Source organism: Pleurodeles waltl, chromosome 4_1, assembly GCF_031143425.1.
Source record: "Pleurodeles waltl isolate 20211129_DDA chromosome 4_1, aPleWal1.hap1.20221129, whole genome shotgun sequence".
In the NCBI taxonomy this organism is placed as follows: Eukaryota; Metazoa; Chordata; class Amphibia; order Caudata; family Salamandridae; genus Pleurodeles; species Pleurodeles waltl.
The window spans coordinates 607530524-607556831 of NC_090442.1; the positions used below are offsets into that span (position 1 = coordinate 607530524).

The 26308-nt window shown below is 46.6% G+C and overlaps 1 protein-coding gene across 1 annotated transcript in view; it reads right to left on the reverse strand.

Moving 5' to 3' along the window:
- Positions 1–26308, reverse strand: part of UTP20 (UTP20 small subunit processome component) — a 966235-nt gene that overhangs the window by 651538 nt on the left and 288389 nt on the right. The window contains exon 23 of the mRNA XM_069229033.1: positions 13415–13505. Coding sequence (XP_069085134.1) covers positions 13415–13505 — 91 coding nt within the window. The remainder of the gene's footprint in view (positions 1–13414; positions 13506–26308) is intronic.

Genomic DNA, 26308 nt, shown 5'->3' on the forward strand with positions numbered 1-26308 from the left:
ACCACTTTGGACTCTGCACCTGACCGGCCCTGAGCTGCTGGTGTGGTGACTTTGGGGTTGCTCTGAACCCCCAACGGTGGGCTACCTTGGACCAAGAACTGAGCCCTGTAAGTGTCTTACTTACCTGGTTAATCTAACAAATACTTACCTCCCCTAGGAACTGTGAAAATTGCACTAAGTGTCCACTTTTAAAACAGCTATTTGTCAATAACTTGAAAAGTATACATGCAATTTTGATGATTTGAAGTTCCTAAAGTACTTACCTGCAATACCTTTCGAATGAGATATTACATGTAGAATTCGAACCTGTGGTTCTTAAAATAAACTAAGAAAAGATATTTTTCTATATAAAAACCTATTGGCTGGATTTGTCTCTGAGTGTGTGTACCTCATTTATTGTCTTGTGTATGTACAACAAATGCTTAACACTACTCCTTGGATAAGCCTACTGCTCGACCACACTACCACAAAATAGAGCATTAGTATTATCTATTTTTACCACTATTTTACCTCTAAGGGGAACCCTTGGACTCTGTGCATGCTATTCCTTACTTTGAAATAGCACATACAGAGCCAACTTCCTACAGTTGGGCTTTATAATTTGTTTATGAAAGAACACATTTTAAGTAACTGCTTCAATGAAAAGTTGCATCAGTATCTGGTAGACCTAGGTCCAATTTCTCCCCAAGAATTGGGAAAGAAGGCAGACCACTGGGTCAAGACTAGGGTAACCAAAACTTTCACTGGGGGTGACCAAAAGAAAGGGGTTACAAAAACTCCCCAGGAGAAAGTGGGTAACACTAGAAACCAAGAAAAAGAGTCCTCTGTAGGCCCCCAAAAACCAGAACAGGTGGGTGGGCCCCAAGACACAACCCAAAACAAAGGTGGGTACCAGGGTAAGAACTGGGATGCCACTAAGGCCTGGTGCCACAACTGTAAACAGTCTGGGCACCACACCAAGGACACTTCTTGTCCCAAAAACAAACCCCAGAACAAAATTCCTGGGGTAACCAGTGTAGCCATGGGAGATGACTCCTCAGATGAGGAGGTCTTCCTAGCCTTCAACTGGAAACAGGGCCCAACAGGTGAGTTGGAGATTCCAGAGGGAAGTAGACACTTCCACCACCTACTGGTGAATGGGATCCCAACCACTGCCCTGAGAGACACTTGTGCCAGTCACACTATTGTGCATGACAGGCTGGTGCTCTCAAACCAGTACATCCCAGGTGAGACTGCCAGGGTAAGAGTTAGCCTAGACAGGGTCACTAAGAGGCCTGTGGCTTTAGTGCCCATAGAAGTGGGTGGCACTCTTAGCTGGAGAAGGGTAGTAGTCAGTACAGACCTCCCCCTTGATTGTCTCCTTGGAAATGACTACCCAGAGGTTAGTCAGAGCCCAAGAGAGGAACTGGTCCAGTGCCAGTCCTCTCCCAAGGATTCTGGAAGTCCTGCCTCTGCAGTAAATGCAAGCAGGCCCCAGAAAAAGAAGAAAAGAAAACAGAGTAGGAGGGGTGGACAACCTTTAGCCAAGGTTACAGCAAGCCAAGGAGATTCTGCTCCAGTAGGGGAGAACTCCAAAAATGGCCCTGATAAAGTCCAACCTGACCCACAAGAAGTCCTGGCTAGTCAGGCAACTGTTAAACCTGAGTGGGTGGCTCCTCAGCTAACAGAAGAAAGAGTGGAAGAAGGGTGTTTACTACAAGATGTGGTAACCCCCCACTCCAATACAGCAGACAGGCAACCTGAACCCAAAGAAGCCTGTAACTTAGCCCCTTCCCTTTTAGGTGAAGAGCTAAAGGTGTGGTTCTGGGCACTGACAGCTGTCAGTGGCCTCTGCTGGGTGTTAGCCTTTATGGCTGCACTATCCTTAGCATGGTGGTCTGACCCCATGCCAAATAGCAAGTTAGGCCCCCTGACCCTATTGGTCATGGTGGGGTTACTCCAGCTCTGGGTAACCTCTATGGGTAAGCTAGGGGTAACCCTGGCCAAGATAAGATTAGCAGAGGTGGATACCTCTAAACCCAAAATAAAAAGAATGGGTGGAGACATTGAAGAGGCAGACAAGAGGCAATTCAGACTAGGTCCTATCACTGTGGAAGTGGGTCAGTTCCCCAAAGGGAATGACCTGAACAGAAGGATGTAAGGCAGAGTAGGCCCTGCAACTAACCAGCCTATTTCTCCTACTCTTCCTCGCCTGACAGACTAGGAAGACTCTCCCAGCTTGGGCTGAGTCTCCTGGCCTGTAGGCTGGGGGGGGCTTGTGTAAAGAAATGGCTCCCTGTTGCAGTTACCCCCCACTTTTTGCCTGATACTGATGCTGACTTGACTGAGAAGTGTGCTGGGACCCTGCTAACCAGGCCCCAGCACCAGTGTTCCTTCACCTAAAATGTACCATTGTATCCACAATTGGCACACCCTGGCATTCAGATAAGTCCCTTGTAACTGGTACTTCTAGTACCAAGGGTCCTGATACCAAGGAAGGTCTCTAAGGGCTGCAGCATGTCTTATGCCACCCTAGAGACCCCTCACTCAGCACAGACACACTGCTTACAAGCCTGTGTGTGCTAGTGAGAACAAAATGAGTAAGTCGACATGGCACTCCCCTCAGGGTGCCATGCCAGCCTCTCACTGCCTATGCAGTATAGGTAAGACACCCCTCTAGCAGGCCTTACAGCCCTAAGGCAGGGTGCACTATACCATAGGTGAGGGTACCAGTGCATGAGCACTGTGCCCCTACAGTGTCTAAACAAAACCTTAGACATTGTAAGTGCAGGGTAGCCATAAGAGTATATGGTCTGGGAGTTTGTCAAACACGAACTCCACGGCACCATAATGGCTACACTGAAAACTGGGAAGTTTGGTATCAAACTTCTCAGCACAATAAATGCACACTGATGCCAGTGTACATTTTATTGTAAAACACACCACAGAGGGCACCTTAGAGGTGCCCCCTGAAACCTAACCGACTATCTGTGTAGGCTGACTAGTTTTAGCAGCCTGCCACAAACCGAGACATGTTGCTGGCCCCATGGGGAGAGTGCCTTTGTCACTCTGAGGCCAGTAACAAAGCCTGCACTGGGTGGAGATGCTAACACCTCTCCCAGGCAGGAATTGTCACACCTGGCGGTGAGCCTCAAAGGCTCACCTCCTTTGTGCCAACCCAGCAGGACACTCCAGTTAGTGGAGTTGCCCGCCCCCTCCGGCCACGGCCCCCACTTTTGGCGGCAAGGCTGGAGGGAACAAAGAAAGCTACAAGGAGGAGTCACTGGCCAGTCAGGACAGCCCCTAAGGTGTCCTGAGCTGAGGTGACTCTGACTTTTAGAAATCCTCCATCTTGCAGATGGAGGATTCCCCCAATAGGGTTAGGATTGTGACCCCCTCCCCTTGGGAGGAGGCACAAAGAGGGTGTACCCACCCTCAGGGCTAGTAGCCATTGGCTACTAACCCCCCAGACCTAAACACGCCCTTAAATTTAGTATTTAAGGGCTACCCTGAACCCTAGAAAATTAGATTCCTGCAACTACAAGAAGAAGGACTGCCTAGCTGAAAACCCCTGCAGCGGAAGACCAGAAGACGACAACTGCCTTGGCTCCAGAAACTCACCGGCCTGTCTCCTGCCTTCCAAAGATCCTGCTCCAGCGACGCCTTCCGAAGGGACCAGCGACCTCGACATCCTCTGAGGACTGCCCCTGCTTCGAAAAGACAAGAAACTCCCGAGGACAGCGGACCTGCTCCAAGAAAGGCTGCAACTTTGTTTCCAGCAGCTTTAAAGAACCCTGCAAGCTCCCCGCAAGAAGCGTGAGACTTGCAACACTGCACCCGGCGACCCCGACTCGGCTGGTGGAGATCCGACACCTCAGGAGGGACCCCAGGACTACTCTGATACTGTGAGTACCAAAACCTGTCCCCCCTGAGCCCCCACAGCGCCGCCTGCAGAGGGAATCCCGAGGCTTCCCCTGACCGCGACTCTTTGAACCTAAAGTCCCGACGCCTGGGAGAGACCCTGCACCCGCAGCCCCCAGGACCTGAAGGACCGGACTTTCACTGGAGAAGTGACCCCCAGGAGTCCCTCTCCCTTGTCCAAGTGGAGGTTTCCCCGAGGAATCCCCCCCTTGCCTGCCTGCAGCGCTGAAGAGATCCCGAGATCTCTCATAGACTAACATTGCGAACCCGACGCTTGTTTCTACACTGCACCCGGCCGCCCCCGCGCCGCTGAGGGTGCAATTTCTGTGTGGGCTTGTGTCCCCCCCGGTGCCCTACAAAACCCCCCTGGTCTGCCCTCCGAAGACGCGGGTACTTACCTGCAAGCAGACCGGAACCGGGGCACCCCCTTCTCTCCATTCTAGCCTATGTGTTTTGGGCACCACTTTGAACTCTGCACCTGACCGGCCCTGAACTGCTGGTGTGGTGACTTTGGGGTTGCTCTGAACCCCCAACGGTGGGCTACCTTGGACCAAGAACTAAGCCCTGTAAGTGTCTTACTTACCTGGTTAACCTAACAAATACTTACCTCCCCTAGGAACTGTGAAAATTGCACTGTGTCCACTTTTAAAACAGCTATTTGCGAATAACTTGAAAAGTATACATGCAATTTTGATGATTTGAAGTTCCTAAAGTACTTACCTGCAATACCTTTCGAATGAGATATTACATGTAGAATTCGAACCTGTGGTTCTTAAAATAAACTAAGAAAAGATATTTTTCTATATAAAAACCTATTGGCTGGATTTGTCTCTGAGTGTGTGTACCTCATTTATTGTCTATGTGTATGTACAACAAATGCTTAACACTACTCCTTGGATAAGCCTACTGCTCGACCACACTACCACGAAATAGAGCATTAGTATTATCTATTTTTACCACTATTTTACCTCTAAGGGGAACCCTTGGACTCTGTGCATGCTATTCCTTACTTTGAAATAGCACATACAGAGCCAACTTCCTACAAAGGTGTACTGGGTTTCAGATACCCAATGCCAGTGCTCTTTCCCGAAAACAAGGTAAACAGTCTAATTGTGTACAACTGGCACACAATAGTAAATGGTACCCTGACAATCAGGGCCTGGGAACTAAAGAGGGTCCTTACGGGTTGCAGCATGTATTATGCCACAAAAGGACCCTCTGCAAATTGGATGCAGCCTGCCATTGCAGACTGCGTTTCATTGTGCAAACCATGAGTGAAAACACAACATAACACTCATTGTGTGCCATGCCAAAATCACTGCATATAATATGTGTAAGTCACCCCTACAGCAGGCCTTAAAGCCCTTAGGCAGGTTTGCATCATTTTGTGTGAGTACATATCTGCATGAGCAGATATGCCACTGTGATGTCTAGTTCTATGAATAGATATTGCAAGTTAACAGTGAAGCCATCTTAATGTATGTACTGGGCACTGATCATTACAACTTACCCAGCTACATAATTGCTTCACTGAAACCTACGGCGTTTGGTAACAAACTCCTCATCTTAATAAATTCACACTGATACCAGTATTGAATTTATTATGACATGCACCAGGAGGGAACCTTAGAGGTACCCTCGGTATCCTACTAGTCCTGTAGTGTGCTGGCTAACTGGTATCGACCACCCTGCCACTAGGGATGGGTTTCTGACCTCCTGGAGGTGAAACCTCACACTCTGAGGCCAGAAACAATGCATGCTCCGGAGGAAGGCCTTATCACCTCCTCCAGCAGCATGCCTAGTGAATCTGCATACCAAGGCCAGGGATTTCAAAGTCCCTTCCGCCTTTAAAGTGCGGCCCGGCTTCTCCCTGACATGAGAGATGCCACCCCCTGCCCTGAGGCCCAATTGGCAGCAGGACAGGCAGGAAATTAGCTACGTAGGTAGGGTGTGACTAGTCACACCCCTAAGGTTGGCTGCCTGATGTGCTCCACGTAGGAAGGGTTCCACCATCTTGTTTTTGGTGTAACTAGGAACTGAGGGTCAGGGTTATGTCCACTCCCCACAGGAAGTGGTTACATAGGGGGTGTAATCACTCCAGGGTTAAGTATCCCATTGACTACTGCCCAACACCCACCTAAACACCCCTACATTGAGTATTTAGATGGCCCCCTGACACAAGGAACTCCGATTTGTCTGACTAAACAAAGTAGAAGGACAAAGAAGAGCCAACCAGAGTGAGAACTATGGACCAGCTTGGACTTTTTGCTGCTGCCCTGACAATTGCCCGGACCCAACTCGCCATGCAGCTGTGCATCTCACAAAAACCTCAGAGGGTTGCCAGCATTTTGCCAAACCAGCCAGCATCTCCCTTGGAGTGGAGAAGCCACTTCCGTACAACCTGCAGGCATCTAGCAAGATGTGCAGTACACTGATCTGCTGACCACCGGGTCCATTGATGTAGCAGTCACCTAGGATGAGGTCACCGTGCTCCAGGAGGACAGACCGTCCCCCCACCAAGTTTGGAGACGGCAAGCCAACCAAGAGTCACCGTGCACCAATATCCAGGGCACCGGAGCAGGTGCAAGCAATAAGACTTGTTTGCATCTGGACCAGACACCACCGCCACTAAAGATGACCTGACCACTGAGAGACAACAGAACAAAGGAGGCTGACAACAAGAGTGGCCCTGTTGTTTGTTTTTCATCCTCCTCTGCAGGTCTAGCCAAGACCAGTAAGCGCCTTCGACAAACAGGACCAGCCAACCTAAATCCTCTGCACCCAAGCTCCCCGGTCGAGGTCCACGACTATCAACTGTGCCCCCTTGCACTAAGGACTCTCACAAACTGAGCCCCCCCCAGTGAGAGCTACTGGACTTGTCTCCAAGTACCCCTTTGCAGTCTGTTTCTAGATGCCACCTCTTCGCCAACCATGCAGTGAGCAAGGTACCCAACTCATCCAGCACCTTTTCACCCAGACACTTCAGGGCTAGTAAAACCAAACTGCTGGTGGTTCTCATGACCTTGACAGACCTTCACCCCCCCAATCACCCTAAGACCTAAAGAGGACCCCCTGATATATCTATCCAAACACCCATATGCAGTACTTTTTGTTTTGGTCACTGAAAGCATAACCACAAATAAAGCACCTTCATTTGATTTACTTACCTCTCTGTGCTAAGAAATATTTTGAACAGTATTTACCTATTTCTGAAGATTTTTGTTATCTAAAATAATATTCAATTTTTTTTTATTTTTCTAACCTTGGTCTCAAGTTTCTTCTTGAGTGTGTGTCTCATTTATTGACTTTCTGTGTTAAACAAATGCTTAGCACTGCCCTCTGATACGCCTAAACTGCTCGCCCACACTACCACAAAAGAGAGCATTTAGGGTTATTACTTTAATCTTTGTCAGCCAATAAGGGTTGCCTGTGCTTTCTGCATACTGTACTCTTACATTGGTACACTGCATAGAAGACCAGCTTCCTCCAATTGATAATTTCAAATACTATTTGGAAGGTAAAGGAAGAGTGACCATGTGTGCAGAAGCTTAATGGAAACCAGGAATTACCTATGGAAACCCAATGGATGAGGGGTTCAGGAGGTGATCAGAAGACTGTAATGGTATGGTCTGTGTAAAATGGTGGTGAAAAATGTACAACACCCCAGTGCAACGCTTCACAAAGTATATTAAACAGCTGCAAAAGATAAGTGATGAACTGCACACTCAATTTAACTGTCTTAATTTAAACCTAGACAAGGATGTCAACGTCCTACTTCCATTCACACAGGCAGCCTTCAGCCCCCATTTCACACACCAAGGTCTCCTTCCGTGCAGAAAACGAGGACAAGAGGCCATTACAAAATAAAGGACCAAAAGCTATATGTTTCCGTTATCAGTCAAAACACCCAGGTACACCATACGGCAAACAGATGACAGAATAAACAAATATGCACACAAAAGAAAATAACTGAAGCTAATAAGAAACCCAAACTTTCAGGATCATTCTCATCAATAGCAAATCCACGCACTGGACTAGATTCAAGCCCAGTACCATCAAAGACATCTGAACTCACACCATCAGCTTCCTAACAAGATCCAACAAAACATTATTCTCAGTGTTTAAGTTACCTTGACTTTAAATTTCATCTAGAAATGTAGAAACTCTTCTTAAATTCCAGACTCTTGCATCTTCCAATCTCAGTGTATTGCACAAAACACCAATTACATTAAAAGGATTATTAATAAGAACCCAGAGATCAATTATAACAGTGTTTCTATGTGTGTTGTTCTCGAAGATAGGCATGCCTCTTCTCTGGTTCATAAACTTTAATTTCTTCTTATGGGATTTATCCCATTTTTCAACAGTGTCACTCACTTTGCTCAAACCCAATCATCGGACAATTCCTTTCAGGTGCCTGGTACAAGGACAATGTTTGGTTGCTGGTAGCCGGACAAGCAATACATCAAAATTCTGAATTCTCAGTCAACAAATAAAGACCTAATATGTAATCCAGTAAGGTTTACTGCAAGGAATTAAAGCAACATGAGTTGTATTTGATGGCAAGCAGAAATTAGTCTCTCACACTGTGGTTCAATCAATAAACTTGACCATTCGGTTTTGGATAGTAAAATGATACCCTCTGGAGCTTTATTCTTGGTTTCTCCCACACTCACTCATCTTTACAGATAGCAATAGTACCACACTGTCCAAAAATAAGTCCTAAGGAACACCCTCTCTACAACCACACCTCATACTAACTCAATAGCCGCAGCATCAGTAACACTGCTTGAAAGCCTAACCTTAGGCCACTTGGAATAATAATAAATTAGTACAATCTAATTGGTATGGGCGATAGCTGACAGCCTGGGACAGCTGTGGAAAACCCCAGCCTCTGAGAAAGGTGTGGGAGTATGGTGAGACAAAGTGCTGAAGATGGTGGAGAGGTCCAGAAGAAAGAGGGTCACACTGCCTCTGAGACGTTTATTTATAACCTACTGTGCTTTATTTACCTTCTACAGGCACATTCGGATGTCGGAACGTGCCTGTAATAAGAATATAAGGTCACTAGTTGCTTGTTTATTACAAGCGAGTAGTGATGTCACAATGACCCATCCTTCAGGGCATTACAGAGTGGGAGACCAATCTAAGTAAGAAACTGTGAGAGAAGAAGCAGCACTCTTCCTGAACTCATACTTCCAATGAAAGCAAAATGAGAAATAAAAACTCTCACTCTGTACTCCAGCTTGCTCGTAACCTGTGAGGGAAGTTGGTGTATATTTCTGGTACCTCTACTACACTGCAGTAACTCTGCAACTTTGACTGTCAGTACAGACATCTGTTCAAAAAAGGCAGTGTCATATGACAAAAGAACTGCCTCAAAGAACAGACCCAAGCAGCAGCCTGAGCTGAACGTGTAAGCACTAGGTCGAGCTTCAGTTTTTAGGGGATTCTTTAAAAAAAAAAAAAAAAAAAAAAAAAAAAAAAAAAGGACGAGGAAGGCAACACAAAGCAATTGCAGGATCCGGTCTCAAATGGATAGTTACTTATTTTTCACTTTTGTCAGCGTGATCTTTGTTTACATCACCAAGAGAGACTTTTCTTTCTGCTTCTGTTCCATAATTGTCAGGAGGCACATGTCAGAGGTGACACAGTCAGCCAAACCTGGCTTTTTAGAAAACATGCTGCATCCATAAAACCTGTAGTTTATGACACCCGAGAGCCTGTAGTAATTGACACATTGTGGGCTGAAGGTGTCAATGAAAAAATGGCAGCTGGGGGAGTCTGAGTTAACAGACTGCTCACCAACAGATTGGGCCTAAAAGCCACATGAGGATGACTGAAGGTCAGTGAAAGCTAGGTGCCAGCTCAGGGTTTCCGATGGTCGATTCTTGGGCCCTGAAAACTGTATAAAGGATAGTGAATCTGCCTTAGAAGTGGCAGACTGTCCCTGAGAGCAGGTGAGGTTGGCTGAGGGTTTTTAGGGACTGGCTGAAGGTGTAGGATGGCTGGCCAGTTGAGAGTCTGGGTGAGCTGGGTAATGTGATGGCCAGCTAAGAGTCCCTGACAGCCAACAAACAATATCTGATAGCACACTGAGGACCCTCTAAACAGTTGGTTGACCATATTGGGTGAAGAAGAGAGACTCCTGGGGGCATAAAGAAACTGAAAGGGGCCCGTAAGGAAATGGCTCCCTGTTGCAGTTACCCCCCAGGTTTTGCCCAATACTGATTCTGACTTGACTGAGAAGAGTGCTGGGACCCTGCTAACCAGGCCCCAGCACCAGTGTTCTTTCACCTAAAATGTACCATTGTTTCCACAATTGGCACACCTCTGGCACACAGATAAGTCCCTTGTAAAGGGTACCAGTGGTACCAAGGGCCCTGTGACCAGGGAAGGTCCCTAAGGGCTGCAGCATATTTTGTGCCACCCTAAGGGACCCCTCACCTAATACATGCACACTGCCATTGCAGATTGTGTGTGTTGGTGGGGAGAAAAAGGCAAATTCGACATGGCAGCCCCCTCAGGGTGCCATGCACACGAAATACTGCCTGTGGCATAGGTAAGTCACCCCTCTAGCAGGCCTTACAGCCCTAAGGCAGGGTGCACTATACCACAAGTGAGGGCATAGCTGCATGAGCAATATGCCCCTACAGTGTCTAAGTCTATTCTTAGACACTGAAAGTACAGTGTGGCCATATTAAGTATATGGTCTGGGAGTTTGTCAAAAAACGAACTCCACAGCTCCATAATGGCTACACTGAATACTGGGAAGTTTGGTATCAAACTTCTCAGAATAATAAACCCACACTGATGCCAGTGCTGGATTTATTTAAAAAAATGCACACAGAGGGCATCTTAGAGACGCCCCCTGTATTTTACCCACTCCTTCAGTGCAGGACTGACTGGTCTGTGCCAGCCTGCTGCTGAGAGATGAGTTTCTGACCCATGTGGTGAGGGCCTTTGTGCTCTCTGAGGACAGAAACAAAAGCCTGCTCTGGGTGGAGGTGCTTCACACCTCCCCCCTGCAGGAACTGTAACACCTAGCAGTGAGCCTCAAAGGCTCAGGCTTCGTGTTACAATGCCCCAGGGCACTCCAGCTAGTAGAGATGCCCCCCCCCCCTGGACACAGCCCCCACTTTTGGCGGCAAGTCCAGGGGAGATAATGAGAAAAACAAGGAGTCACCACCCACCAGTCAGGCCGGCTCAACCTGCGGAGAAACAACACTACAGGGAGGACTCCCCGGCGACTGCGAGCCCGTGAGTAGCCAGAGTTGACCCCCCTGAGCCCTCACAGCAACGCCTGCAGAGGGAATCCAGAGGCTCCCCCTGACCGCGACTGCCTGCTTCAAAGAACCCGACGCCTGGTAAGGACACTGCACCCGCACCCCCCAGGACCTGAAGGGTCCAACCCCCAGTGCAGAAGCGAACCCCAGGTGGCCCTCTCCCTTGCCCAGGTGGTGGCTACCCTGAGGAGTCCCCCCCCCCCCCCGCCTGCCTGCTTCGCTGAAGAGACCCCTGGGTCTCCCAGTGAAACCAACTGTAAACCCGGCCCCTGTGCCGCTGCGGATGTACTTTTTGTGTTGACTTGTGTCCCCCCCGGTGCCCTACAAAACACCCCTGGTCTGCCCTCCGAAGTCGCAGGTGCTTACCTGCTGGCAGACTGGAACCTGGGCACCCCCTTCTCCATTGAAGCCTATGCGTTTTGGGCACCACTTTGACCTCTGCACCTGACCGGCCCTGACCTGCTGGTGTGGTAACTTTGGGGTTGCCCTGAACCCCCAAAGGTGGGCTACCTTGGACCCAACTTTGAACCCTGTAGGTGTTTTACTTACCTGCAAAACTAACCAAAACTTACCTCCTCCAGGAACTGTTGAAAATTGCACTGTCTAGTTTTAAAATCGCTTTTTGCCATTTTTGCTCAAACTGTACATGGTATTGTGTTGATTCAAAGTTCCTAAGATACCTGAGTGAAATACCTTTCATTTGAAGTATTACTTGTAAATCTTGAACCGGTGGTTCTTAAAATAAACTAAGAAAATATATTTTTCTATATAAAAACCTACTGGCCTGGAATTATCTTTGAGTGTGTGTGTTCCTCATTTATTGCCTGTGTGTGTACAACAAATGCTTAACACTACCCTCTGATAAGCCTACTGCTCGACCACACTACCACAAAATAGAGCATTAGAATTATCTCTTTTTGCCACTATCTTACTTCTAAGGGGAACCCTTGGACTCTGTGCATGCTATTTCTTACTTTGAAATAGTACATACAGAGCCAACTTCCTACAGGGCCTAATGCATTGAAGAAGGGCTATGAGGATGAAAGATAAGTTGGATGAAGGAAGACAGAGTAGACACTTGCTCCTACCATCTCTCTGGCACACACTGTTATGAACAGAAGGGATCAATAGCAGACCCTGCCTGCCTGCAATATTGGGATCAGAAGACCCCAGAGTATAGCCTGCTCTCGGGCCTAGCTTTCTGCTGCCCACACTTCTAGCTGTTCCGCCTGAGAAGTACAGAGATCCTGCTGTTGCCCACACTGTATCGGTTCTCTGAAGGGAAATGCTTCCAATGCTTATACCTCTCCTGTACCTGCTTTTGTATTGAGAGAAAGCTTCCCTAGTTGTTGTCTGTGCTGTAGCCATGCATTGTTTGGAAGTTTACATCACTCCTGCCAGTGCTTTGCATGTTCAATGTGTGTAAGAGAAGCTGGCTGTGACAGTACACCCTCTGCTGTAAAAATTAATGTTTGGAGGATATGCACCACTGAATATATTCACTTTTATATATTTGTTTTAATATATCACTTAACCTTTACCTGCTAAGACAGCAGTAGTCAGCATTTAGCATAATGTTTGGCAGGACCTCACTCTGGAGCACCTAACAAAACTAGTATTATATATTTATTTTCATATAAAGGAGGCTTGCATAAAATGTTTGAAAGTTCTTGCTGTATTCTAACTACCCAACCAAAAATACCAGTCTTGTGATTGACTGCTGCCAAGTGCTACCCGCAAAAGGACTGGTATTTGTGACATGTGCCAAGTGGAAGTCATTGAAAAATAAAGCATGAACTAATTTAAAAATCTTCATACATACAAACAATACGGAAATACCTTACCTGCATGTCTTGGCTCTAGACCGTCCTATTAAAGTAAACATGTTAATATTTAATTTAAAAAGAAGATTTCACTTTCACAAGACCCGCAATTATCATGACGCTCAAACCGATCATGTTGATTGCTAAAGCAATGATATGAGCGAAAACAAAATCTGCAAGGCACAAACAGAAAACAATAAAATTTACAATTGTTCATAAGAGGCATATTCAGTAAAGTGGAAAGCTAGAACGTGAAAATATTATGAAGTTAAACCCCACATCTATTTACACTAACAATAATCGACCAATCCCTGAAGGTCATTGTACAGTGAACTCACATACAACATCCTACAAAACACAATCAAGTTTTATCAATAGACAAAGAATACTAATTGAACGGGTTACCTGGGTATAAAGTTCATATAACTTTGATTCCAAAAACAGAGAACGTGGATTTGAAAATCTCGAAAAAACCTTCAAATGTGCAATAAGCTGCCTAGAAAAAAAAATCAATAGAATGTGTTCAATTATGTTTGCTCAGCACTTGCCTTACTCATATGTTAATAAACGAATATAACATTTAAGATTGCAACGTATACCAATTAGAGCAACAGTTGCTACATTTCCTTCTTCATGCTGCTGTGGCCTCTCAGCTTTTTCAATTACAACATTTTCAATGATCTTTAGTAGAAATACTCAAACATATGTTGCACAACTGCGGTGTAGCAAAAGACAGGATGTCAAAGTCTTACCTCCATGCTCTGTTTCCGTTTATTTTCGAAAAGTGAGAAGTTAGGTAAAACAATTACACTGATAACAAAATAAGAGAATTCAGTGGACAATAAAATACAGTCTCCAAAAAAGCTTATCATTAGCATTGTATCATTTCACACTCATTTCATTAAAGAAGACAAAGTAGGGATTAAAGTGCTAAAGTGCCATACAAGGATAACATTCACTGTGCAATTGTGCACATTTATCATGCTCCATTTTCTCAAAACAAGCTTGTCATTACTTAGCGAATTCTCAAATTCTTCCCATTAACAAAAGCCTTAAGGTGGAGAGGTCTATATATTTGTGTTCCTCATCTGACTGAATATGTTGTTGATAACCGTTGTTAGTAAGTTGTTAAAAACCATTGCATACTTTAACTTATATAAAAACTGAGAAGGTGGGTGACAACAGTCTGGGGTGAAGGAGCCTTCAACAGCCGGTCATCAAGGTAGGGGAAGACTGAAACCCCTAACCTGCGCAGATGAGCTGCTACCACTGCGATCACTTTGGTGAAAACCCGAGGGGCACTGGTGAGACAGACGGGGAGCCCAGTAAACTGAAAGTGCACGTGGCCCAACTTGAACCGCAAGTAACGCCTATAGGTAGGCAGGATAGGAATATGAAAATACGCATCCTGCAAGTCCAACGCTACCATTCAGTCTCCTTGGTCTAAGGCAGACAAGACCTGAGCCAGAGTGAGCATTTTGAATTTCTTCTTTTTTAAGGAAGACTTTGACTTCCCCTAAATCTAGAATAGGCTAAACACCCTTGTTCTTTTTGGGTATCAGAAAGTAGTGGGATTAGCAACCACTGCATACTCCTGACGTCAGGAGCCTTTCTACGGCTCCCTTGGGCAAGAGAACCAAAACTTGCTCGCGGAGCAAGACTATGTGATTCTCCATCAACCATTCTTTTAACGTAAAGGCTGGAAGAGGAAGGAATAGCCCATCTGTATGATCTGCAAGACTCATTTGTCAGGTTGCCTGGACATCCCACGAAAAGCCTGATGTACGACGGCAGGTGTGGTGACAAAGGGCCACAGTTGACGAAATCGATCTACCCAGCAAGTCAAACGTGTCCAAACCACACCTGATAGTAAACTTGGCTGCATCTCTCCCATCTTTGACTGCTTGTGAGAGAGTGTCCCGCACGTCCCCCGGGACCTGAGGCAGCATGAGAAATACAGCCCAATAGGCATGAGGTGTTTCCTGACCTCAATGCCAGGCTGGAGGAAGAAAACATCATCTTCCCAAGCTGGTCCAGCCTCTTGGATTCCCTTTCCGGGGGAGCTGAAGGGAAGGCGCCGTGGGAAGTGGAGGCATGGACCACCAAGCTCTCCGGGGTGGGGTGTTGTGTGAGGAAGCTAGGATCACTTGGAGGTGGGCGATGGTCAATTGTCCTATTTACAGGTGCATCTATAGGAAAGTGCCCTCGTTGGCATGGTTACCCCCCCCCACACACACACACACACCTTTTGCCTGATATTAATGTCAGCTTCGATTGAGAGCATGCTGGGACCTTGCTAACCAGGCTCCAACACCAGTGTTCTTTCCCAAAATCTGTACCTTTTTTTTCACTATTGGCACACCCCTGGTACCCAGATATGTCCCTTGTAAATGGTACCTATGGTACCAAGGGCTCTGTGGCTAGGAATGGGGTCCCTAAGGGCTGCAGCATGTATTATGCCACCCTAGGGGACCCCTCACCAAGCACATACATAATGCTTTGCAGCTTGTGTGTGCTGGTGGGGAGAAAAAGGCAAAGTCAACATGGTACCCCTCTCAGGGTGCCATGCCTACAAACCACTGCCTGTGGCACAGGTAAGTCACGCCTCTAACAGGCCTTACAGCCCTAAGGCAGGGTGCACTATACCAGAGGTGAGGGCATAGCTGCATGAGCAATATGCCCCTACACTGTCAAAGTCAATTGTTAGACATTGTAAGGGCAGTGTAGCCATACTGAGTATATGGTCTGGGAGTTTGTCATTACGAACTCCACAGCTCCATAATGGCTTCACTGAATCTTGAGAAGTTTGGCATCAAGGTTTTTAGCACAATAAACCCATACCGATGTCAGTGTTGGATTTATTGAACAATGCACCCAGAGGTCATCTTATAAATGCCCCCTGTATTTTACCCAACCCTTTAGTGCAGGACTGACTGGTCTGTGCCAGCCTGCCACTAAGAGACGGGTTTCTGACCACATGGGGTGAGAGCTTTTGTGCTCTTGGTGGTCAGAAACAAAGCCTGCACTTAGTCGAGGTGCTTCACACCTCCCCTCTGCAGGAACTGTAACACCTGGCGATGAGCTTCAAAGGCTCAGACCTCTTGTTACAGTGCCCCAGGGCACTCCAGCTAGTGGAGTTGCCCGCCCCCAGGACAAAGCGTGAAGTCCGGTGGGAAAATTAGGGAAAGCAGGAAAGAGTGACCCTGCCAGCTAGGAACACCCCTAAGGTTTCCAGAGCTGAGGTGACCCTCTCCCTGCCGAATCCTCCATCTTAGTTTGGAGGAGACGGCCCAAAAGGGTTAGGTTTGTGCCCACTTCCCCAAAGGGACTGGACACAAAAAGGGTGTAGCCACCCTCAGGGTCAGCAGCCATTGGCTACTCACCTCTGACCCCGGTGGTAATGCCCCTAAATCCCGGATTTAAGAGCTCCCCTGAACCCAGGTTGTCAGATTCCTGGCGACCTCACAAGAAGAGCAAAGAAAGAAGAAGGACTACTAAGCTGAAACCCCAGCAGAGAAGAAGGAAGATACAAACTGACTTGGCCCAGCCCTACTGGCCTGTCCCCTGCATCAGAGAACCTGCAACAAGAAAGCGACACATTCTGCAGGACCAGTGACCTCTGCCAAACTCCAGAGGACTGCTCTGCATCACAGAGGACCAAGAACTCCCATGGACAGTGGCCCTGTCCAAGAATAAACTACATCCAAAGACTCCAGAGCCTCCCAGATTAGCGAGTCTGGACCACTCTGTAACCGACGCACATGGCCCAAGTCCAGGTGGCCCAATTAGCTGGAGAGGACCCCCCAGGCGATTCCTAGCAATTGCCCACCCTGGGTTGACCTCTCCGGTCCTTCACGACGACGCCTGCAGTGTGCATCCACAGGACCCCCACTGACCGCAAAAGCTCCGGACGAAGATATCCAACCCCTAAAGGTACACTGCACTTGCAGCCCCCAGACCTTGTAGAACCCAACCTCTGGTGCAGCAATGTTCAGCAGGTGGCCCTCCTACTTGTCCAGCATGTGGTTTTCTAGAACCGACCCCACTGGACCCAACCTGCAGCATTTAAAACACCCCCGGGGTCCCTTCAAAGAAAAGCATTGGGAGCCCAACACTCTGTTTGCAGCCTGCACCCGGCCGCGCCTGCACCACTGAGGGTGTGACTTTGGTCCCTACTTATGGCCCCCCCGGTGGCTCCTCTAAACCTCCTAGGTCTGCCCTCCAAAGACACGGGTACTACCCTGACAGCAGATCTGAAAAAGAGTGCCCCCAGTCTCCATGTTAAATTTGCCTCAAAATTGACCTCTGCACCCGGCTGGGCTTGTGTTGCTGGGGGTGGGTGTTTGGGGTTAACTTGAACCCCCATCTGTGGACTTCTTTACTCCCCCTAGACTGGAACTGTAAGTGTTCTACTTACCTGCAAAATGTATTAATGTTTCTTTCCCCCAGGAACTGTTCTGAAAATTGCAGTGCGCACTTTTAAAACAGATTACTGCCAAATATTCAAAAACTGTACAACTTACCAACTCCCAAAAAAATGATACTGATACATATGTGAAATACTTATTAATTTACGTACTTACTTGCAACTTGAATCTTGTGGTTCTAGAAATAATTTAAGAAAATATATATCTGCTATATAAAAAACACTAGTCTGGAGTTAAGTTATTGAGTGTGTGCTTCTTCTATTGTCTGTGTGTGTACAACAAATACTTTGCACTACCCTCTGACAAACCTAACTGCTCGACCACACTCTCACAAACAAGAGCATTAGTATTATCTACTTTAAACTCTGTTAAGCCTCTGGGGAACCCCTGGACTCTGTGCACACTATCTCATTTTGATATAGTATATACAGAGCCAGCTTCCTATAACATCAGTGAGGGCTTTATTAAGGAAACATTGGTTCCGATTTTGAAACCACTGGCTGAAGCACCTCAGTCAGGAGGCTAGTCCTGACCGGCACCGCAGGCAGATCCAGGTCCATGACTTCAGCTGCTCTACGTACCACCATAACATACAATGCTCCCTCTTCCGTAGCCACCGTAGGTGAGAGCATGCCAGCATCTGGAGAGGAGTCCAGTCCACTGGCTTCTCTTAACTCCACTTACCAGTCCTTTTGCTCCAACTGAGATTCCAGAGAGTCCTGAGATTCCTCCCATTCCTCACCAATGCTGGACTGATCATAGAAAGGCTCAGTGAATGATCTGGCACCTGTTGGCACCGTCAGCACCAGAATCGGCGTCGTACACTGACGTTATGGCTCATCGGGTATTAGAATGCTACAGGTGGGTGCTGGTGGCGTAGGAAGAGTTGATATCAGGAGGGATACTGGAGGAGGCCAAAGCTGCAGGCGTGAAACCTGATGGGGCCCCTGCTGACCCTGCGGGACCAAAGGTGCATCGGCGGGGCAGGCCCCCTCAAACAGAGTTGAGCGGGGGTCACTCCGGCTCCCGGAAAGGGGATGGGGGCGTGGGAGGCAGGGGGGCATTTGGAATTCGAAGTCGGCCTTGGCAATGGCTCAGCAGAACCATGCCTGGAACGTCGACGTTCCTGACTCGCCTCGTCAGCCGACGGCAACTTCCTTCTTCTTGTGTCTCTTCCCAGAGTGCCGGGAGGACCTCGAGTGGGACGAAGAGCACTTGGAGCTCCTGCAGCGGTCCCACGACCTCATCCTCGACTGGGACAGTGACCTCTGAGGAGTCGCGCCAGCCGACGTCGACTCCAGGGCAGCCATGAGCTTCAGGGACTGCTTCCTTAAAGCTTTCGGATCCACGGCCCGGCAGTCATAACACGAGAGTCGTGGTCTCGGTCTAAATTCCGGAGAAATACCTTATGGTGTCCATCACCGACATGGCAAGGTGGCAGGTGCCGCGCAGCTTGAACCCAGTCTTCGTGGATGTCATCTCATACAGAATGAAAAAAATACATTTTTGACAAAAAGGTCGAAAAAGGGTTTAAAAAAAAAGAAGAAAAAAAAAACAGAGGATAGCGTGACTCAGGATTTCCCCTTTAACTGGTGCGGAAGGAAAAGAACTGACGTACACGTGCCTGGATGGTGCCTTTATAGGTGACTGTGACATCACAGATGGCTCCAGCGGCGCCGACGCAGCCACGTGAATCCGAATGACGCCACCCAATGGCTCATGCAAGTGTATTGCTAAGCAAAACTTCAGGATTCCAAGCTGACGCCAGGAAATTCTAAGGTACGGAATCTGCAGCTAGAAGTCACTATCAGATATTCCTGGACAACAAGGAGCCGCCCCCAATTCGCACTCTTATCCAGGTGTCTGAATATATCAGTAGTACTGCTTTTAGACAAAGTGTGGGGATGCCCAGGAATCCGTTTTTTGCCAAAACAGTGTTGCACTGTACGTAGTCAAATGCAGACTTAAAATCCACAAAACAAAGGTAAAGATGTTGCCTTTTCATTTTTTACTTTTCCATAATTACCAACAAAGATAAAATGCTGGCTGCCGTACAAGCCCCTTATGTGAACCCGGACTGGTTAGGAGAAATGATGTGCTTTTCTTGTGCCAAACGCAGGAGCTTCATTAGAAGAAGACCTGCAAAATGGTTTGCCTCAGTATCTGTTGGCATGATAAGTTGATAGTTTTCCGGGAACGGTCTACCCCTTTAAAAACGGGGGTGATTATACATCCTTTTCACAAGGCCGGGATAGACTCTAACTGGAGGGCACTGTTAAACACTACCGCCAGTCTATCTGTCCAAAAGGATGGCTTGGTTTTGTACAGTGCATTTGGTATTCCATTCGCACCAGGGGCCCTATCTGGTCTCTTCTTTCGGATGGACTTACAGATTTGTTCTTCAGAAAAACTGAGCATGGAGTAATCTCGGTTTGTGAGAAGTTCTATAGGAGTCTTACTCCCACTCATATAGCTTTGGGGCACTGTGTCCTCTGAGGATTGACTACAGTACTTGGTAAGGATGTCAACCCAACCTTCTTCTGCTATGCTGGACCTCTTAATTGTTGTTGGAGCCCTGTTAAAGTTGTTAACCATTTCCCAGAAACCCCTCAAGTTTTTATTTTTTCAAAAATATAGTGCTCTACCCCTGAGGTTGTGTTTCTTTGCTATTTTCTCTCACGAAACTGCTCTCCAGTATATTTTGTATTTTACCCCCATGCTCTGCAAAATGAGGTATGGTGAAAGGTGAGTATCACAGAGCTCAAGTCTGTAATGGAATGGCGTGATGGTGCTCTCTTCCAGATCTATTGGGACAAACTCCTAAACCATTTGTCGCTCTGTTTTAGGATTTGTGTCGATGGTGTCACACAGTGGCACCTAAAAGCATATCTACTGTGGCTGTATCATCAAAAGTACACCTGGCACGTCATCCACAGAAAAAAAAACTACTTTGATATTACGCAGGTGGAAGCAACCTTTCACCTGCTCAGAAAAAAGCCTTTATATTGAGGAAAAAAGCTTTTTCCATCACAAATGTTCCTCCCACTTGCCCCTATTGCCTCCCCCATGCAACCTGCATAATATGCTGGACCTAGCATTATTGTGGATTAAGGACTTACTGTGAGTAAGCGCGGCATGGTGGTGACAACTTTGCCATAACGATGGTCCTTACCTAATAGTGGGAACTTCTTGCACATTATAGGCACCCAAAGTAAGATGGTGCAAAGGCATTAATGTAGGTAATTTTGAATACATTAAATTAAAAAAAAAAGAGAGGTGAAGAGCCAGTTCAAGTGATTTACATAACATACACTAATCTACCAGCTTAGCAACCCCACTCACAAAAACCTAGGGACGAGGTGTACTGCCTAAGGAACAATTTACTTACCTTTGGGAATACTCTTTGTTCCGGATAGTCAACGAGCATTACCAAAAGTATGTAACCTGTTTCTCTGATGGGTAGCACTAACTACAGATTCTTCATCCTTTGAATACAAACAAAAGCAGTACTTCACAGATGTGGATGGCCTTCAGAAAACGCAAACCAGGAAGTCCTGCAGATTCATGTAAAAAAAAGTGACTTACTCATCGCACCTGCTGTGAGTCATGAACATATGTACCAACACCCATGTGGCAGTCTGGCAGCTATCAAGAAATGGTCAAGTCTGTGCCACTGCCATCACACAAGCCTTTCGCTTTGGTGGAATGGGCTTCAGGCCCTCAGAGGACTGCTTCATGGCCAGTGAGTAGTAGATTTTAAAGGTGGGAATTAGGCACCTTGAAAGGGTCCTCTTTCGCACACACTGCCATTCTTTGCACCTTGGAAGCTGACCATTTAACTGATGACCGCTCATCGGGTCAATTTAAAAACTCTAAGAGTTCTTTGGATCAAGGTGATGAGCTGCATTTCAAGGAATGATTAGGAACGCAGAATGCAGGCAAGGTGACTGACTGACAAATATGGAAGTGAGAAAAGTCACCCTCGATCTCAATACACTCTGTCCAGTTGTGTAGTTATACCAACAGTGTATGCAGCTCAATCACATGCCGTGCCAGTGTCATGGTGATAAAAGGGAGACTGTCTTCTGCGTCAGGAGCCTTAAGAAGCAGCTGCGTCTAGGCTCGGCATAAGGAATGTCAAGACCAGATTAAGGTCCCACTGGGGCATCACAAATGGTTTGGGAGGAATTATGTGTGTCAAACGTTTTATGAAACTAATCACAACCGGTGACTATAATAAGGAAGGTTGGTCCAGTAAACATAAAAATGTTGAAAGGGCTGACAAGTAACCGTTCACTTTGCCCACTGCAAGGGCTTGTTGGGTTAAGAAGAGAATAAACAAAAGAATTTCAGAAAGTCTGACCTGTATAGGAGAGGCGTCTCGGTCACTACACCAGGCAACAAATTTGTCCCACCATGGATGGAATTTGTGCAAGGATAACATCCTCCACCTAGGACAGCAATTCATGCTCCTTCAACTGCTGCCTTTCAATCTCCACACAAAGAGATCTAAGTTGTGAACATATAGATAAAGGAACTTGCCTTGCTTTTGAGACAGGATATCCTTCTGAATAGGAAGCCTGAAAAGAGGGCAAACACTCAGGCTCAGAAGCACTGGGTGGCACACTCTACTGGCCCAGTCCGGGGCACTCTAAATGACTTGGGCCTAGACTTTCCTGATCATCTGCATAATCAGAGGACGGAAAGGTTTCAGCAAGAAAGTTTACAGAAGTCTCTTGGAGGAAACTCCAGTGAAAAAAATGCTGACACACCATGATCCCTAAGGTTGTAAATAGATCTAGCCAGGGCTCCCTCAGTGTTTGAAGATTCCCTGCACCACCTAAGGATCGAGATGCCAATCATAGTCTCTCAAACTACATCTGGTCAGTCCATCAGACATGGTGTTCAGGGACTCTGCCAGCTGGTTGGTGACCAAGAAGATGTTCTGTTGTTTAAGTCACCTCCAGAGGTGCAGAACCTCTTGCCACGGGAAGCATGACACCACCTCACCCTGCTTGCTGGAATACCAAATGGAGGTAGTGTTGCCTGTAAGGATTTGCAGCAGCCTTCCTTTGATGGTTGGAAGAAAGGATTTTAGAGCCAGATTAACTTGAAAAGACAGATATGGATTTTCTCTGGAGACCTCAGATTTCCACCTCCCTTATGTGACCCCCACTCAAACCAGCAGCAACACGTCTGTTGTAACTGTGAACTCTGAGTAGGGAAGGAAGAGTGGCCTGCTGCTGTTCAGACCAGCATCTGACAGCCACCACTGCAGATGATCCTCAGTGGTTTCCCTTTAAGCCTCAATGGAATCAGCGAGGCAGCCCTAATGCTGAGCTCACTGGAATGTGAGGTATCATTGCATGGCTCACATGTGCCACTTGACACTGTGAAGGAGAAGGATGCATGAGGCCAAATGGCCAAGATGAAATCCATCCTCAAAGAGATGCAGGAATGATCCTGAAATATTGGGATCATACCCTGAATTTTCTGGATTTTCTGCGGTGGGGGAAAGGGTTTAAACACCACTGTGTTCTGAAGGTCCAAATGACTGAAAGTCTGTCTGTGTGGGGTGGGGGTCAGGCAGGATTTTGGTTTGTTGATGGTGTAGCCTAATATTGTCAACATCATCCGGAGGTGGTCCACAACTGAATACAGTGAGAAAGTCTTTAGAAGTCAATCTTCGGGCATGGCAATCTATGTACTCTCAACCTGTGAAGATGGGCCATAACCACTGCCATCGCTTTCTTGAGTGCCCAAAGGGTCAAGATTAAGAAGAAGTGGGGAATGGCAAATTGTACCTGGCCCACCGTGAACTGCAGATAATGCCTGTGGGACTGCAGGACAGCCATATGGCATTTCGATCCCTGCAAGTCCAGGATACCATCAAGGACACCATAAAGCCTCCCAGGTCTAGGATAGATAGGCTAGTGGTCAGCTTGACCATTTTGAATTTGCCCTTCAAGAGAAAGGAATTCTACAGGTAAAGATAGAGGATAGGCCACAAGCCCCTGTTCTATTTTGCATCTCACTTCCCTTGTCCAATCACCATTAACTGGTACTTTTTGCCACTCTGAAATTTATTGTGGTATGGAAGGTGAGAAGTGGAGATGGCATGAAGGGTAGGGCAATGCATCTTTGAATAAATTGTAAGACCCATTTGTCTCATGTGACAGATCTCCACCTAGGGACGAAATGCTGAATCCTGTCTCCCACATGCCTCACATGAGTCATTGAGGACAAACTAAAGTGGCTGGGTTAGTCGCTGCAGTGGAGGGGAAAGGAACTGGAGGACTATTGACTCTCCTGCACTGTGCAGTGTCTGCCGGTGACACTTCTACAGCCATGAAAGGATTGCTGGAGAAGGGTGACATGGCAAAAGGCTAGCCCCCTGGAATTGCCTCTGAATTTCCTGAATTGATGGGTAAAACGGTTTTGTTTGCATTGGTAACCCCAATCAGAGTGCTCTTTTTCCCCCCAAACAATCTGAACCCTTTAAAAGGCATATACAATAAGGATCCCTGCACACTGTCAGATAATCTGCATCCATGCACGTCTTCGAAGTACAACATAAGCACCAACAGCTCTGCCAATTAAATCTGTAGCATCAAGGTCTGCACAGATGACATACTTCTCTGTATCCTGTCCATCATTTATAGAAGGTCTGGGAGAGCGGAGCCCAGGGGCATGGGGGTGGGGGTTGTTGGAGAGGGCTGGGCCTTGGGTAATAAAGCTTACCCTCCTCCTCATCATTACTGCCCTGGAATACCCTATGAGATTCTTGTATAGGATAAGAGTCAGAACCAAAAACTAAAATAAGGGCCTCTTCTGATAACGGAATAACAGTAGAGGCACTGATTATAGTCTGATTGTATAACTGGTTGATTTTTTGCGCTCTTGATATCGATCGAGCTCAGTCCAATGTTGGCTAGGTGCTCGACATGGGCACTGGGGAAGTCAGTATGAGCATTGGTGCAATAGGAACCTGAGCAAACCTTGAGGCTGGTGTGAACTCTGTACCAGAGTCTGTACCAGCTCAGTAATGCATGTCCAGGGAACACACTGGAACCGACTGGAGGCCCTTATGGCTCTTTGGGGCCTGGAGGCAGGCAAGAAGGTGTCCGAATCAACTAAAGATATGCAGCATGACTTCCTTGAAGGTCACTGCCTGCTGTAGGGTTCACAACAGGCCTAGGAACTCGGGATGAAGACTATCTAAGCAATCAATTCTGAAACAGGGGACTTCAAAGAAGTATGATGCTTATATACATGACCTCACACCTTCTCTTTCAAGCTAGAGTGGCGAGATGCAGTAGAGGCCTGCTTCTTCTTTTTTGTGTTTGGACTTCAACTTACCCAAACACTGCTGTCATTAAGTAGGTTGTTTGCAGTAATGGGCTCGTCACTGGGCCAGTGACCTGGGTTGGGAACTAGACCTGTGCCTCCACCACTTCCTCTTGTGTTTGCAATGTAGTTTTGCCTCCTGCTCCTGTATTGCCTTTGGGTGAATGAGGGCAAATGTGAAACGATTCAAGAGTTGTGATCAGAGCACAGGCACCAAAGAGACACCTCATGCAGGTTCTTCACAGACATCTGTTTCCTGCAGCATAGGCACCGCTTGAAACCTGAGGTTTTCATAGGGGACAGAATTCCCAAGAACACCGTTTTTGGAAGCCACTGGAAGAACACAAAGTTGGGATGAGAGCTAAGGATCCACGCTGGAATGAAAGGAAGTCAGTGAAAAAAAAGGTGATTATTTGTGGCTCTGCTCTAAAACTGCTGGGGTGGTATCTAATCAACATGGAGCAACAGGACACCACCTGTCATCTGAGAATATTAAAACAAATAATAAAGTTAGAAATTTGCAGTTAGAAGTATCCATCCAAAAAAAGGGGATTTTCAAGAGGTGTATACAGAATACATATAATGTAGTTTGGCTGAACAAGATCATATTTTCTTTGAACTTCTCTCCAAAACCTAAGAAACCTTCATTTACACCAAAACCCAGGTTTTGAAGAAAGGACTGAGAAAGACAAATCTGACTTTGTAAGGCAACCACGTTATTAGTTGTGAAGGATGTGAGGCCTGCATAAGTACTAATGCCACATTTATCCACTCACTGACAACCAATCACCTCATTGTAATGCTTGATTGTCTCAGGGTAACAAAGCAGAGCAGTTCAAGGCGTACTCAGGTAGGTGGAGTGGGCTAGTAATCACCATTTGCTGGCACGCAATATTAACACTCAAATGATTGTCCAGTTTGTCCTTTTTTTTTTTAGAAAAGGAAAAGTACATTTATTACATACACACTTACACCTACACAGTTATTATTAACAAATATATACATAAATTTGGTTGAAATATCTTTGGCGACATTCTAAATTCACATCTGACCACTAATGGATCATGACCCGCAAAAATCACAGTACTCCCTCCCGAACCCCCACCCCCCTCCCAAAACACGCAGCTAAAGAGTACATTACCATATAGTTGCAGGGTCACTTTTTAAAAAAACCAACAGGCTTACTGACTTTGTCACGGTTACCACATTAAAAGATGAAAAATTACGATCTAAACCATCTCACTGAAATCAGTAGCCATTTTTACATGCAATCATTATCTGCAATAACATTGTTTCTATCTTTCTGAACACACTTTAGGACACATAACCAGCAGCCACTGAACTATTCACTAGAGGTCCTGCCACTCCCAGGCTGTAGAACAAAGGTTTGATATTATATATATATATATATATATATATATATATATATATATATATATATATATTAGTAAATACTTGTTTTACATAGGTGACGAACTAACAGCTCCTGAAAATAGGTACCGACCACTTGTGTGTTGTGTGTCTT